Raw genomic sequence first — 17,591 nt, 5'->3', positions numbered from 1 at the left:
TTGCTCAGTCGGCCTATGATGCCTACTGGGTACCTGTTGTTTTGGTACTCATGCTACGCTCTGCATCTATTTTGTGATGCAGGTCCGAGAACTAGTAGCCAGCGTTGATCGAGCTTGGAGTAGCCTTATCTGGAGACGGGGGTGAGCACACGGCATTTTGTACTATTTCAGTCTCCATCTGTATATATAGACTTGTCTTCTTCCTTTCGAGACAGTCCAGTCTCTGTTGTCCAGTTTTGGGACTTGTACTCATTTTGTAGTAGCTCTGTACTGGTGACTTCCAGGTTCTGGGAGGGATCTTTATTTGTATATATGTTTTGGGTTGCTTTCGCTTGTTTATATTGTTATTTTCCTACTCTTGCTTAACTTCTACCCTTAGACCCATTACTTGTTGTTCCGGGTTACGGGTTGGCTTACCTGCTGGTGGGTTATAGTAGGTGCCATCATGACTTGAGAAATCGGGTCGTGACACAATATCTCCCCCACCCCTGCTAATTAACGTTTAGTCAAGATTTTTACTCCTAAAATTGTTTCTGCCGCAATCAACCAGAAGTTATGTACAAGTTATTCATCAATTTCTTTGTTTCTTACCCTCTTTAAATTAAATGTATCAATGCATATTCATATAATTAATCTATAACTTTTCGTTTTCAAATTGTTACTTCCTGAAGATCGTGTCAACGACAAACGCGATTAAGAGGTCGAAAGGCCCAATTGGAGGAGTGTTCATGTTGAATTTTCGGTAGATATGACAGAGGTCAATTAGATCCAAATGCAGCGAGCAATGAGCAACATCGACAAATTAAAAAGTGAAGCAAACATTGCCACGGTGAGATGCCCTGACCAGCCATGAACGTAATCAGAAAATTTCAATAAGTGGAGATTTACACATCTTTTTGACATATTATTAATGTATCTGATACATAATTGAGATACAATTATATGTATCTAGTTTTTATCAGTGTATCTTATTAAGTATACATGTATCTAATCTTTCTTGGGAATTGATTTTGAATATTTTTTTTTTGGATTAATGACATGACAGATACTCTACAGTCGTGATTTTTTCCTAAATTCATATGTTTCAATTACATTCCATATTTAGATACACATAATTAGATGTATATGCTTATCAAAATTTTAGGTTTTTTAATTTTATCTTTTTAATACTTTAGTTATATGATCTTATAGTCTAATTCACATCATGATTTTGCTTATTATAATGTAAATTTTTCTCATAATAAATTCAAATAATTTTTTTAATTTATCTTTTTTATTCAAATAAACAATTGAGAATGTAAGGAGAGAGTTTCATTATTTTTCTTTGTATAAATAAATAATATAACATACTTAGATTTCTAAGCCAATTAAAATTTTTAGCTATTTTTATGTAATGTCTGCAATATTTTAATTTGTCTAAGAAGTAATATAATAGTGTAGTATAATATTGAAATAAAGATATGAAAATTTGTTAAAATAAAAAAAAATAATAGATTTTTAGTTAAAATAAATAGATTTTTAGTGTTCTTTCATTCTTCGAAAAAAGAGATTAAGTAAAATATTAATATCATTAAAGAATATTATTTCAATGACTTGATAGTTTCAATTTTTTTCGAAACATTAGCCTAAACTTAAACAAATGACATGAAATTGTTTGGTACGAATTCTTCTTTATCCATCACTCTATATTTTTTCTTCAATTTATTAGTTCTATATATTAATAACATTAAGCCTGTAACACATAAATTTACAAAGTGATATATAGTGAATACAATAATACAAAGCAGATTTTTAAAAAGGGAATTTACATAAATTCCCCCCTAACTTGTCTGCACAATTTACTTTAAGCACTTTAACTATACGGGTGTTTGTTTACCCCCCTAATTTAATTTGAAGTGAATTTAATTACCCCTTAAAGGGTGACATGGCAAAATTTCTATTACCAACTTTTTATAAGCACGTGAAACACAAAAAAATCAAAAAACTGACACATGTCATCTTTTTATTGGATGACATATTTAATAACTTATTTTACTAATTTTTAAACATTTTATTTTTCAATTAACTTCTCTTCTCTATATTTTTTTTTCATCTTCTTCTTCCTTTCTTTTTCTTTTCTCAAGACTCTTTCTCTTTCTTATTCTTTTCATTCAGTTCAAGATAAACATTTACTCATTTACTCCCAACTGTAATTTTTTCCACATTTTTTCTTCTTCGTTTCTTTTTTGTTTTTAATCGTTTTTTTTTTTTCTGTTTTTCTTTGACAAAATTTTTTGGTGTTTGATTCATTGACACCATTTTCGACATCAAAAAGATTATTAGATCTATGAGTTTAAAGAGTTATCAAAAAAAGAACCCGATTTTCACTAAAAAAAAATTCAAAGATATTGTTGGCAAAAAAATGATTGTGGAGATTTCGTCCAATTCATTGATAAATGAACATTTTTATGTAAATAATTTTTTTAATTTTCGAGGAAGGTGGTATGATGTAACTAAAAACTGAACTGGAATTGCAATTGAATTTGAATTATAATTTGTAGATTGGGGGGTAAATTCATCGATGGATTTAGTTTTGGCTCAATTTTAGAAATAATCATGGTGGATGTAGGAGTTGTTGGTTTAATGTGGAAATTGATGTCTACAAATGGAATATTGAAACTTATTTTCTTACGAAAAGAAAGAAAATTGGAGAAGCTTTTTTTTTATTTTTTACATAAAGAGAATTATTATATTATGGAAGAAGAAAAGTTGAAGAAAATTTCACTGTAAAAAGAAGAGTTGTTGTTGAGCAGGTGGCAAACATTGCGGAAGACAATTAGTGATGAAAAAAATAATTATTATTATGGAGATTTAAGTAATTAATTAGAAATTTAGTTAACATACATGTGGACAAATAAAAACGTGTGTGACTCAACAACATCCAGCCTTCAACTGGGCTACTGATGGGAGGGTTGAAAAAAACACTTAAAAGATGTTAAGGGGATATTTAAACACCCGTATAGTTAAAATGTTAAAATAAGTTATACGGACAAGTTCAGGAGGAATTTTATGTCTTTTCCCTTTTAAAAATAATAATTAAAAAAATAAAAGTGAAAAACAATAATTTTATTGGTTTGTTGGTAATCATTCCTTTTTTACTTGATAAATGATCTTGGTCATATAAGATTCTTTATTTTGAAATTCTCACTTGGAATTTCAATGTATTTATTTTGCGAATATCGATGCACTTGATACCTCTTTTTAAATGAATAAATTTTATTCTATGTCTCATCCATTTTACTGAACAAAATATTATACTAAATAAATAAAAAATTGATTAAAAAAATCAATTATAAATAAGTTGTAGATACATTATCACTTTTGTTTTTCAAAACTTGAAGGAAGTGTAGTTTGTTTATCCATGCTCTTTCTACTCTGTAATTATTATGTTAGAATATGATTTTAAATAGTTTTTTTCTCATTTTTTTTTTTGGTAAAGTATACTTATCTTGACTATCATAAGTAGAACCAATTTTTACCCTTTTTTTTTTTAAAAAAAAATGTACATCTCTTGAAGTGGTTTTCGTCTCATTATTTTTTTGTCAAGTATACTTATCTTGACTATCATAAGTGCCAATTTTCTACTCTTTTTAAAAAATGTACATCTTCTTCTGCATCAATTAAAAAAAAATCAACAATAGAATTGTATTGCTAGCACATCTCCTTTACACGTAAGATTCATTAATGTTCTCAAATCTTTTAATTAAGTATAAAAATTACCAAGACAATATAAAAATCAAAAACACTTGTACTCTAATAGACGTATTTGTTATTTGGACAATTTAAAAACATGATAATTTCATGAATCTAAAATATAATATACGATAAAAAATTGTCACACATAAGACATATACAAGTCTCATTAAGAGTGTTGACATAATTAAAGTAAAAGTCAAAATCAAACAAAAGACCAATAATAAAAAAACGGAAGATGATGTGATGGCTTGTTTCAAGTGTTCCAAAGCCACATTCAAAGGAGGAAAAGAAATAAAGAGTAGACAAAAACAAAAGAATTTATGAATATAATAGACAATATATATATATTTTAATTTATGTCATATTATGGAATTTGAGAAGTTATTGAAATTTTTATATGATTTTAAAAATATTTTAAATTTTTAGCTATTGTGATTTGTAGTACTTTTTTTTAACATAATTTTGAAAAAAATATTTACTACTCTGTTTGTTCTAATTTATGTGGCACACGCAGAATTTTAAATATTAAGCATTTTTTATATGTCTCTTTAATATATTAAGTTGTTAATTATTGTATTTTATTGTACATTTTGAACCTAATTTTTTAATAATATATGTTATTTGTCATGTCCCAATTTATGTGACATTAATTGATAGATTTGTTGGAGTCGAGAGATTTATTTTGTTAATTATTGTAATTTTTTTTTTTTTTTACGTCAATTTCAAACAATATATGTTGTTAATTGATAGAATACTTTTAATGTAATTTTTTTAAAAAAATATGTGTGACTCTCCATGTCCCAATTTATGTGGTACATGTAAAGTTTTGACAATTAACAAAAATTTTAATACATTTAAAAAAATATTTTTAAGTCGTTAAATTTTAAGTAATTTAAATTGTTGTATTATTTATTACAATTTATAATACTTTTAAAGTAGTTAAAATATTGTACAATTTATTATGATTTATAACACTTTTTTTAAAAAAATTTATGTCATATTATGGAATTTGAGAAGTTATTGAAATTTTTATATGATTTTAAAAATATTTTAAATTGTTAGCTATTGTGATTTGTAGTACTTTTTNAATTAACAAAATAAATCTCTGGACTCCAACAAATCTATCAATTGATGCCACATAAATTGGGACATGGCAAATAACATATATTATTAAAAAATTAGGTTCAAAATGTACTATAAAATACAATAATTAACAACTTAATATATTAAAGAGACATATAAAAAATGGTTAATATTTGAAATTTTGCGTGTGCCACATAAATTAGAACAAACAGAGTAATAAATTTTTTTTTCAAAATTATGTTAAAAAAAAAGTACTACAAATCACAATAACTAAAAATTTAAAATATTTTTAAAATCATATAAAAATTTCAATAACTTCTCAAATTCCATAATATGACATAAATTAAAATAAAAAAATAATATATATTGGGCCCCGTGTTGACATGGGGTCCTATATCTAGTAATTTACAAAGTGATATATAGTGAATACAATAATACAAAGCAAATTTTTAAAAAGGGAAATTACATAAATTCCCCCCTAACTTGTCTGCACAATTTACTTTAAGCACTTTAACCATACGGGTGTTTGTTTACCCCCCTAATTTAATTTGAAGTGAATTTAATTACCCCTTAAAGGGTGACGTGGCAAAATTTGTATCACCAACTTTCTATAAGCGCGTGAGACAAAAAAAAAACCAAAAAACTGACACATGTCATCTTTTTATTGGATGACATATTTAATAACTTATTTTACTAATTTTTAAACATTTTATTTTTCAATTAACTTCTCTTCTCTATATTTTTTTTTTTCATCTTCTTCTTCCTTTCTTTTTCTTTTCTCAAGACTCTTTCTCTTTCTTATTCTTTTCATTCAGTTCAAGATAAACATTTACTCATTTACTCCCAACTGTAACTTTTTTCACATTTTTTCTTCTTCGTTTCTTTTCTGTTTTTAATCGTTTATTCTTTTTTTTCTGTTTTTCTTTCTATTTTTTTTGGTGTTTGATTCATTGACACCATTTTCGACATCAAAAAGATTATTAGATAGTTATCAAAAAAAGAACCCGATTTTCACTAAAAAAAAATTCAAAGATATTGTTGACAAAAAGTTGATTGTGGAGATTTCGTCCAATTCATTGATAAATTAACATTTTTATGTAAATAATTTTTTTAATTTTCAAGGAAGGTGGTATGATGTAACTAAAAACTGAACTGGAATTGCAATTGAAATTTGAAATTATAATTTGTAGATTGAGGGGTAAATTCATCGATGGATTTAGTTTTGGCTCAATATTAGATATAATCATGGTGGATATAGGAATTGTTGGTTTAATGGGGAAATTGATGTCTACAAATGGAATATTGAAACTTATTTTCTTACGAAAAGAAAGAAAATTGGAGAAGTTTTTTTTTATTTTTTACATAAAGAGAAAATTATTATATAATGGAAGAAGAAAAGTTGAAGAAAATTTCACTGTAAAAAGAAGAGTTGTTGTTGAGAAGGTGGCAAACATTGGGGAAGACAATTAGTGATGAAAAAAAATAATTATTATGGAGATTTAAGTAATTAATTAGAAATTTAGTTAACATACACATGGACGAATAAAAACGCGTGTGACTCAACAACACCCAGCCTTCAACTGGGCTAGTGATGGGAGGGTTGAAAAAAAACACTTAAAAGATGTTAAGGAGATATTTAAACACCCGTATAGTTAAAGTGTTAAAGTAAGTTATGCGAACAAGTTCGGGGGGAATTTTATGTCTTTTCCCTTTTAAAAATAATAATTAAAAAAATAAAAGTGAAAAACATATAATTTTATTGGTTTGTTGGTATTCATTCTTTTTTTACTTGATAAATGATCTTGGTCATATAAGATTCTTTATTTTGAAATTCTCACTTGGAATTTCAATGTATTTATTTTGCGAATATCGATGCACTTGATACCTCTTTTTAATTTTATTCTATCTCTCATCCATTTTACTGAACAAAATACTATACTAAATAAATAAAAAATTGATTAAAAAAATCAATTATAAATAAGTTGTAGATACATTATCACTTTTGTTTTTCAAAACTTGAAGGAAGTGTAGTTTGTTTATCCATGCTCTTTCTACTCTGTAATTATTATGTTAGAATATGATTTCAAATAGTTTTTTTCTCATTTTTTTTTGGTAAAGTATACTTATCTTGACTATCATAAGTAGAATCAATTTTTACCCTTTTTTTTAAAAAAAATGTACATCTCTTGAAGTGGTTTTCGTCTCATTATTTTTTTTTGGTCAAGTATACTTATCTTGACTATCATAAGTGCCAATTTTCTACTCTTTTTTAAAAATGTACATTTTCTTCTGCATCAATTAAAAAAAAAAACAACAATAGAATTGTATTGCTAGCACATCTCCTTTACACATAAGATTCATTAAAGTTCTCAAATCTTTTAATTAAGTGTAAAAATTGCCAAGACAATATAAAAATCAAAAACACTTGTACTCTAATAGACGTATTTGTTATTTGGACAATTTAAAAGCATGATAATTTCATCAATCTAAAATATAATATACGATAAAAAATTATCACACATAAGACATATACAAATCTCATTAAGAGTGTTGATATAATTAAAGTAAAATTCAAAATCAAACAAAAGACCAATAATAAAAAAACTGAAGATGATGTGATGGTTTGTTTCAAGTGTTCCAAAGCCACATTCAAAGGAGGAAAAGAAATAAAGAGTAAACAAAAACAAAAGAATTTATGAATATATATAGAAAAAAAACTATTTTACAGTTTTCAAATAACCTTTCCCTAATTGTTGGTTTTATGTAAAATACTTTTTGAAATTCTTTTTTGTTTTGCTTTATCTATATCCCACGGGAAAGGGGAATATGAGTGAGGGTTTGGGGTAGTTAGTTTAGACATAAAAAGTTTTTTTTTTTTAAAAAAAAACTGAATATTAAAACTATACAAATTTTAAATTGGTAGATTTTTTTATTTCAATTATTAATTTCTAATAAGAAATATTAATAAGAAGTTTTTTAAAAATTTATTTAATAATAAATGTTGTTTTAGTAATACCAAACTACTATATTATGAATTAACAAAAACGTATAGCCTAAAAGATTTCATACTTTATCTTCAATCTTTTTATATTTAAAAATAAAAATAAAAACAAAAACTAAGTTTAAAATAAACTAACCTATAAACTTACCCTATTACCCCACCTGCTAACAAATACACGAGTTAAATAAATATTTTGATTAGAATAAAAATAAGAGTCCAAAAAAATTTAAACATTAATCACATGTAGAATCAGTTATTAATAGAGAAGAGTTAGTTTAACAGTGGTAATTTTCTAAATATAAAAAGAATTCGCTTAAAATAAATATTGTTTTGCTTTTCGCATTGTAATTTATTAGTTACTATAATTAAAAATTGAAAATAATTGTGTTTTAATTTTTAATTGTGAAAATATTAAGAAATATTGTGGTACCTATATAGTATAGATAGATAATACACGTATAAAACAATCATCCAAACAAAACTGTGAGTAAAATTAGGTCACATTGAAAATTATAGAGCAACTCAGTAAGAAAGATTTGTTTGGCAATGGCGATGAGTAAAATTTCTCTGCGGAAATGCAATGGTATTCTCTCTATCTCTTCCTTTCATATCTCCTATTCTTATTTTTCTTCATATTCACGCAGTAGTAAAGTAAAGGGTAGAGTTGTGTTAAATTTTGAGAAACTCAAGTGTTTAGATGATGCTGTTACTCTATTCCATCAAATGGTTAGAATGAAGCCTCTTCCTTCAGTTGTCGACTTCTCTAAATTGTTTAAGACTATGACAAGTATGAAGCATTACTCAGCTGTCCTTTCTCTTTTCCGACAAATGCGGAAATTGGGTATTCCAATTGATGGATTCATCTTGAATAGTGTGATTAATAGTTATTGCCTGATGCATCGTGCTGATTTTGGATTTTCGGTGTTATCTATTTACTTGAAGAATGGCATTCCGTTTAATAATGTTACCTTTACAACTCTAATAAGGGGAATCTTTGCTGAAAATAAGGTTAAAGATGCTGTTGAATTGTTCAAAAAATTGGTGAGAGAGAAGATTTGTGAGCCCGATGAAATCATGTATGCAACAGTAATGAATGGACTCAGCAAAAGGGGTCATACTCAGAAGACTTTAAGTTTGCTCCGGTTAATGGAACAAGGTAACACTCAGCCCGACATATATATCTACAACATTGTTATAGATGCTCTTTGCAAAGATGGAAACTTAGATGCTGCTATCAACATTCTGAACGAGATGAAGCAGAAAGGCATTCATCCAGACATATTAACGTATAATTCAATGATTGATGATTTGTGTAAGCTCGGTCAGTGGGAAAAGGTTAAAACTTTGTTCTCAGAGATGGTGAACCTTAATATGTATCCAGATGTGCGCACCTTCACCATACTAACAGATGGACTATGCAAAGAAGGGAAAGTTGACGATGCCGAGGAGGTAATGAAACACATGGTTGAGAAGGGTGTCGAGCCTAATGTAATCACCTACAATGTGATAATGGATGGATATTGTTTGCGTGGTCAACTAGATAGAGCTAGGAGAATTTTTGATATCTTGATAGATTAGGACATTGAGCCTGACATTTTTAGCTATAACATACTAATAAATGGATACTGTAAGAAAAAGAAACTCACCAAGGCCATGCAGTTGTTTCGTGAAATTTCTCAAAAGGGATTAAAGCCTAATATTGTTACCTACAATACTATCTTGCAAGGCCTGTTTGAAATTGGAAGAATTGGTGTTGCAAAACAACTGTTTGTAGAGATGGTATCTACTGGGCCAGTACCTAACTTATCCATTTATCACACTTTGCTTGATGGTTATTTTAAGTACGGACTTGTTGAAGAAGCTATGTCACTCTTTAATAAGTTGGAAAAAAACAAAGAAAATATTGATATTGAATCTTACAATATTATCATTAATGGATTGTCTAAAAACGGTGAACTCAATAAAGCTCGCGCTATTTTTGAGAAGCTTTCCTCAATGGGATTGCTTGTGAATGTGAGAACATACACTACAATGATAACTGGATTTTGTCTACAAGGGTTGTTAGATGAAGCTAAGGATATGCTTAGAGAAATGGAAGAGAACGGTTGTTTTCCAAACAATGTCACTTACAATGTTATCGTGCGAGGATATCTTAGGTGCAGGAAAATAAATGACATGGTAACTTTAATGAAGGAAATGACTGGAAGGGGCTTCTCATTTGACGCAACTACAGCTGAGTTACTGGTAAAGGATATAAGTGAGAATCCTTCCATCCTTGACATGATACCAGAGCTTCACGCGGAAAACAAGAAGTGAATATTGCTTTCCTGTTGGTTTATTCAGCTATGTTATAACTTTGATACATTTTTGGTTTATCACCTCAAATGAAATGGAATCCAATGCAATTGTGGAAGATGAAAAATTGCAATCAAAACGTTGCTTGGGCTTTCAGGCAGGCTTATCGAGGAGGTACATCACTTTTGATATTTTGATTGTTTTTCCACTATTCTTTATCTTGGAAATCAGGTATTACTGTTCTCTTGATATGATAAATAGTGTGAGTTATCCTTATGTGTACACATTATAAGTTCAGGAATATCACTTCAATGCTATTTGTTATCTTCATGTATTGTATTTTCTATCTATTTGAGAATAAATAACAACTTTCTGCAATATATTGAGAAGTAGCACATATCAGACAGGCACTACATTATATGATGTCAATTTTGTTTATGTTTGGGTTTGCAGAACAGTTTCATCACTGTCACACCAGAAACTGAAGTTCTGAAAGCGAAGCAACTGATTATAGGTACTACTTTCTGCTTCATTTATTTTTTTAATGCCCTTATTAGTGTGTTTGCTTCACCACAAGAAGATTTGCAATAATGTACTTTATGATGGACTTGTAACATATGATATACAAACAATATAAGCCACGCCAAAAAGAAAAGAGTATACAAGAACAGCAATTTTGAAAGAACAAATTTTGGAATGCTTAGGAAGACTACTGGTTTCCAACTATAAAGCACACAAAATGAAGAAGAAAAAAGGGGAAACTGAACAAGAATACTGCAGTAACAATTGATATCAATACAACTCTCCATCACTTATTCTCCCCACAACAGAGTTGTCTGAGGATTTATCTTTACCCTATAAGGCTGATGTACTGGCAATGAGAATTGTATCTTGCATTCCTTACATGCCCTATGCAAAGAAAATTACACTGGCCAAAGTAATCGGAAAAAAAAGAAGAGAGAAGTTACTCCATTTTATGTGGCACGCTTTTTCTTTTTAGCATGTTTAAAAATGAACAACGCCTTTCCACAATTGAAAATACTTTAATTATAAATTTCCCATTTTATCTTTGATGACATGCTTTTATAGCCATTTATAGCCACAAATATGAAATGACATGTTTAAGAATAGAAGTTCCTTCCTTTTTCAAATTCGGTGTCCAGTGAAACTCCACCGCATAAAATTAAATGGAATAGGTAATAAGTTCCGTCTATACTTGCATATTTCCCAGGGTAAGAGCGCTCACTATTTTTTTTTTGAAATCAGTAACTTTGTGTCATATCAGGGATCAAAACAGTACTTGGGTAGTACTGAAACCATATGTACAATAGAGCTCTAGTGTCTTCCCTCTCTAGCTATAAAGAATCTAGAACATCTATGATAGACATAGGATCATTAGAGTAAATTTGATTACACCAAAAACATAGCAGTAAGATGAAGTTCAACTTGATCTTCTGCACATCATTCTCTAATCTCTCAAAACATCTGGATTTCATCTCCTTCTAAATTGTCCACCAGATACAAGCTGGGACAATTCTCCATCTAACTCCTATCCTTAGCATGTGAGCATGTTCCCTTCCCACCTGCTAAGAGCCTCTGTTATCTTGCCTGGCATTGTCCATGCTATACCCTTGAGGTTTAGGATGATTCTCCACAAATGAGTTGTGTATGGACAATGCAGAAATACATGGTTAACTGTTTCAGTTGTTTCTTCACACAGGAAGCATCTTGCGCACAGTGTCATACCTCTGCTCATCAAGTTGTCCACTATTAGAGTGGCCTCCTTTGCTAGTAACCATACAAAAATTGATACCTTGTGGGTAACTTTTATCCTTCAAATCTGTTTCCATGGCCAGTTTGCTATCTTGTGGTTGGACTGGTTCGTTATTTTGTACATGACCAATCCCCTTAATATAAAGAAACACAAACTTGTCAAAATACTAGAAATCATAGTAGCATCAATAATAAACAAAATTCACCTAATATGTTTATTGCCCAATTCCATTTCATTGAAATACAAACAAAGCTTGAACCATTGACCAACTCTTCATAAAGCTTAGACTTAGAGTCAAATCAAGGACGAGTTTTGTGGGTATATATGATTTTTGCTTGAACTAAGTATACATACGTATAATAAGATCATATTCATGTTCATAATATTTATTTTGAATCCTGGTTCCACCTCTCAATTAGGCGGAAGCTTGACCATCTTTGCCTTGAGTTAGATACTTTGCAACCAAATTCATTATGGCCACAAAGGGTTGGATACTAACAAATGAGGCATTAGCTATTGCTTCTTCCTTGACTTCATACTCAATTGTTGATTTTGTGATACATATTTCTTTACCTTTCTCTATGACTTCAAACTTAACCTTATAAAGTGTAAATCCAAGATCAAGAAGTCCACCTTCCACCACTTGAGCTATTTTCACCCTCTTATCATCATCAATAACAACAAATTTCTCTTTGTGAGATGTCAAAAGTGGTGTTCCTGGTGGAAATGTTACTTTGAGGACTGATCCAACACCACCATCACCTTCGAGTATATCGACCTTATGAATGATATTCGGAAGCTCTTTAACTACAATATGTGCTAGTTGAATAGTGCCATAGACTTTCCAAGCTTCATTTGCTGGTACATGAACTTCAATCTCTTCATAAATTGTTCCAAACATGTTGTTTGTTGAGTGAAAAATATAGTAGTTTTGATTATTGTATGTTTTCCTTTAATGTACACTAAGTTATATGTATATATATACACAAAAATGATAATATTTGGAGCATATAATTATTACGCCTTGCCGAATGAGAAATGTGATGTTGACATATGGCCGGCCAATTGTACCATCACACCACACTATAAACGCCTCGTTCGTATCGAGATTTTTTTTTAACTTATATAGAGACTGACTGACTGTTATACATTTATTTGGATGTTACAAGCAAAAAAAAAAGGATGCAAAAAGAAAAACCTAATTTTCTAATGTTGTAAAAACAACAAAATTATTAAAATTTTAAAATCTTAAAAGTATTTATGTTTCAGTTATTCAAAATTAAAGAAGGATAATGCATCAATATTTTTTATCTAATGAAATACAAATATGCGCGGATCTTTCAATGTAAATTACTTTATTTACCAAAAAATATGGTAATATATAAAAAATTTAAAATATTTGATCAAAATATTAACATATACTATTTCTGTATATGGTTAACAATAAAGCATATGAAAATAAATGACTAGCAATAAAAGTGGGAATACAGTAAACTAAAATAATTAATATTTGATAAGGTCATTATAAAATACAAAGATCCTACTAATATAAAGCTAGTTATTGTTGTTAAAGATAATATGGTAATATTAACATATAATATAAAAAATCATCCCCACAGAGATTTGCTTGTATGATGATTTCTTTATATGGTGACATATAAAAGAGCGGTTTAATGCATGAATAAGCATTCCTTTGTTGAAAACACCCTCATAATGAGATCCTTAAGCGAGAAGATGACTTTTGGAGGTTGAAATCTAGAGTACAGTGGCTAAATGATGGAGACGCTAACACAATTTTTTTCCACATTTCTACGACTAATAGACGACGTAGAAACTAAATGATAGAGTAGGAAATTGGACCTTCGATCCAGCCTCCATAAATAACATAATTACAACTCACTTCCATGACATTTTCTTGTGAAGCCAAAGAATCCATTGGATGGCTTCTTACAATAGAGGAAGTTAAAAATGCTATTTATCCTTTAAACCGCTAAAATCTCCGGGGCCGGACGGGTTACACCCCATATTCTTTCAAAAATATTGGAATGAATCTGTTGTAGACACATGTATGAGGGCATTTAATTCAAAAATCATCCCGCCAGAATTAAACAAGACTCTCATTGGTCTTATCCCGAAAATAAAAAATCCTGAACAAATTACTCACTATAGACCCATTAGCCTTTGCCTATGATATTATTCTATTGGCAAAGGCCGACCGACCTTACAAATGCAAGTACTATCATCTATATCTTTAATACTCTGTCGGCGCAATCAGGCCAAAAAATAAGCTATGACAAATCATCAATCATCTTTTCTGCTAATGTAAGTCTTGAAATTAGAAATGAACTTTATACTACAATGAATATTAGACAAAAAGAAAAAAAATTGGGAAATACCTTGGCCTCCCAATCACCACCCAAAAAGCTGGGATTATTGACCATATGAACAACAAATTGAGTGGCTGGAAAACTAAATTCCTATCATTAGTAAGAAGAACCACCCTCGTCAAGTCTGTCTTAGCCTCCATTCCTACTTACGCTATGCAATGCAATGCAATATCCTACCCCAATCATATCGAAAGGAATTTTCTTTGGGGGTCCACACCGGACAAGAAAAAACTGCACTTAGCAAATTGGGATTTAGTGACCTCTCCCAAAAATCAGGGCGGTCTGGTCTGGGTATCCAAAAAACAAAAGGGAAAAAATTTGTGCTAAGGTTCTTGAAAAGAAGTACATAAATCGAAGCCAGCCAAAGATGTCATATTAAATACTATTCATATATTTGGAAAAGCATTGCCATATTCCGAAAAGGCATCTCTTGGAGATGGCAACCTTTGGGAGGACAACTGGATAGAAGTCTCTCAATCACTGGGCAAGTAATAAACGAACCATGTTACCTTTCTCAAAAAAAAAATAAACGAACCTGTACATAATTTCCTCTTTTGAAATAACACTTGGGATCTCTCTCGGCTGTCCCCATAGACATCAAACAATCCATCCTCAATACTTACACACAACAATCTACTCATAAGCTTGATACTTGCTTTTGGAACCAAAGTGAGTGTCGATGGAAATTTTAATACGAAAAGTGCCTATCCTATATGTTGTACATATCAAATACTACTAACTTCGATCATGACTGGGTTTGGAAAATAAATGCCATTAATAAGATTCGATTCTTTATGTGGCTCCTCATCACAAACAGACTTCCTACTTCGACAGTCCTCCACGCTAGAAATATCAGTAATTCAAGGAACTGTCCCCTCATGATCGAAAACACATTACATATCTTTGCAAAATGCCCAGACACTAAGCACATCTGGGACCACTATGATATAAACCTCACTGGGCCTGATTTCAAAGACCTCTAAAAATCACTTGATCTTAAACAAGCACTCCATTGTGCCCACATCTATTCTAACTCCAATCATTCTTTGAAATGTATGGAAAAATAGGAATACTAAAATATTTCAAAACAAGAATATTAGTAGGCTGCCTAGCACCCACCATAATATTACCTTCCAGGCCATTGAATATTATCACTTAGCCTACCCTCCTCCAAAAGTAAATAAACCTCCATCAAACCAGTCACCAGAGTACTGGCACAAACCCCCCTAAAGGCATCCTAAAACTAAACTTTGATGGCTCGTATGAACTAAATTCCACAAATGGCGGAACAGGGGGAGTAATTCAAGACCACTTCGGTAATTGAGTTGTAGGCTTCTCTTGTAAAGTAAAGGCTCAAAATGCACTTCATGCAGAATTACTAGCGTTGCTGCATGGACTAATTTTAGCACAAAATAGGAATTTTAAGCAACTACTGGTGAAAACTGATTCTCATGTACTACTTGACACCTTACATGGTAACAATCCCATATACTCACATATTTATGTTGATTGCAGGTCGATACTCCGACAGTTAAAGGAGCCAACCATGAAGCACGTCCCGAGGGAGGCTAATATGGTAGCAGATATATTAGCAGTATACGGAAGGAAAACGAAGGAACCGCACATGATATGCAATCATCCTTGTGTTTTTGATACATCTCCTTTGCTTGTAAATAATGCTCTTAAAAGAGATGCTATGGGAACTGGATCATCTAGTTTCAGTTCCCCTGTTTTGTATGGTTAAACCTTCTTAATTAATTAAATAAAACACCTTCCGTTTTTAAAAAAAAAAAAAAAAAAAAGCATTCTTTGTTCACTCAAAAGTCATTAAAGGATTACATTTCGTAATTTTGTCTGATGTAGAATATCTACACTAATATAAACATTAATTCACGATTCAAAGTTTTGATTCACTTAATATATGAAGATAATTTTCTCATTGCCTTATCATAATTTTATCGTTATTTTATGACTCCTCTTCAAAGGTGGTGGCATGATTGGACCTACTAAGATAAGGTAATATATAAAGTCAATCCCTAATAAAGTAGCTTTTAATTTGCACTATTAAATTATGTGAGTATAAATTATCTCCTAAACTACAATTATGCAGTGTTAATTATTTTTCTCATTTCCATTTAGTTGGAACGTACATAAAAACTAGCTTAGCATACGTGTTTTATATGTATGTCTAGTGTCAATTAATAAAATTATATATAAAAAGAATAAAATTATTTAAAAATAATAATTGATGTTAAAATAAATGTTATATCTATTTAAATGATTATAATTTTATATATAAAGCTTAAAAAGATTCTAATCATTAGTAGCGAACAATTACCATGTGCTAATTGGCTTTCCGCGATTGAGTCACTGAGAGTGAGACAAGAGACCTCGTGATCAGGGGTGGAGCCACCTTATTGTTTGGGGTTTGTCCGAACGTCTTTTGGCTAATAATATAATATGATTAAAATTATCTTTTAGATATATATAATAGATTTTGATCCCCTTCGATTAGTTTGTATGTTTACTTTTTCAGATTTTGAATCCCTTATTGAAATCCTTACTCCGCCGATACTTGTGACTCCGATCAGAGAAGACAAAAGAGGCTAGAGAGGAGTCAAAAATAGGGTTGTGAGTTTTGTTTTGTTTGAGTAAGGAATTTGGGGCCAAAATTTGAAAATTGAAATGAGTTGGGTTATAAGTAAATGGAATTTTTACATAAATAATATATATTTTATTTGATTAATTATGTTTTTACGTGTTACTTTATTTTTATTATCATATATGACATAATTTTAGCTTTAATAACCATTTGATATAAACTATATTAAAGTTGTATTTAAATTGTATATTAGGTAAAGCTTTGAAAAATTGTATTAAAGTTGTATCAAAACTGTTTTAAATATAAACAATCGGTGGTCCGATGGTGTTGATTACGAAAAAATAAAGATGAAGCTCTGAAAATCTGTTTAAAATTATCCTAAATTGTATAAATATAAATGATAGTTATAATACAATTTGATTTCAATATTATATATTATAAATTCGATAGTTATTATTCCAAAACAAATATAATACATTTCTGACAATGTCAACTATTTAAATAGTACCGAAATGTTTGAAATTCACATATAATACTTATAATATATTTGTATTAAAAATGTTTTTTGTTATATATTAGGTGAAGTTCTAAAAAATTGTATTAAGGTTATATCATTGGTATTAAATGTAAACAATCGGTGGTTTGGTGGTGGTGGTGATTTACCGAAAAAGAAGAGGTGAAGCTGTGAAAAATCGATATTAAAATTCTATTAAA

General features: G+C 29.8%; 3 protein-coding genes across 12 annotated transcripts in view; 1 reads left to right on the top strand and 2 right to left on the bottom strand.

Annotated features, from left to right (window-relative positions):
• Positions 1–12,849, bottom strand: part of LOC125874165 (norbelladine synthase-like) — a 38,865-nt gene extending 26,016 nt beyond the window's left edge. Inside the window, exon 1 of the mRNA XM_049555004.1 lies at positions 12,522–12,849. Within this exon, the coding sequence (XP_049410961.1) occupies positions 12,522–12,789 (268 nt within the window). The 5' untranslated portion in view covers positions 12,790–12,849. The remainder of the gene's footprint in view (positions 1–12,521) is intronic.
• LOC125874124 (putative pentatricopeptide repeat-containing protein At1g12700, mitochondrial) overlaps positions 1–17,591 on the top strand; it is a 78,219-nt gene that overhangs the window by 20,690 nt on the left and 39,938 nt on the right. Inside the window, exon 1 of one of the 7 annotated variants that reach the window (XM_049554955.1) lies at positions 8,330–8,827. The exons of the other annotated variants lie outside the window; for them this stretch is intronic. Coding sequence (XP_049410912.1) covers positions 8,366–8,827 — 462 coding nt within the window. The 5' untranslated portion in view covers positions 8,330–8,365. Of the gene's footprint in view, positions 1–8,329; positions 8,828–17,591 lie in introns of those variants that run through there. 7 annotated transcript variants of the gene reach the window in all.
• Positions 1–17,591, bottom strand: part of LOC125874168 (cytochrome b5-like) — a 116,943-nt gene that overhangs the window by 70,858 nt on the left and 28,494 nt on the right. The window contains exon 1 of one of the 4 annotated variants that reach the window (XM_049555011.1): positions 14,258–14,273. The exons of 1 other annotated variant lie outside the window; for it this stretch is intronic. The gene's annotated coding sequence lies outside the window, so the exon portion shown is untranslated. Of the gene's footprint in view, positions 1–4,037; positions 4,050–7,495; positions 7,508–14,257; positions 14,274–17,591 lie in introns of those variants that run through there. 2 more of the 4 variants (XM_049555009.1, XM_049555010.1) reach the window with 2 other exon arrangements.

This window comes from Solanum stenotomum, chromosome 8 (assembly GCF_019186545.1).
Source record: "Solanum stenotomum isolate F172 chromosome 8, ASM1918654v1, whole genome shotgun sequence".
NCBI lineage: Eukaryota > Viridiplantae > Streptophyta > Magnoliopsida > Solanales > Solanaceae > Solanum > Solanum stenotomum.
The sequence above is the reverse complement of the archived record's forward strand: the minus strand, read 5'-3'. Positions and strand labels throughout refer to the sequence as shown.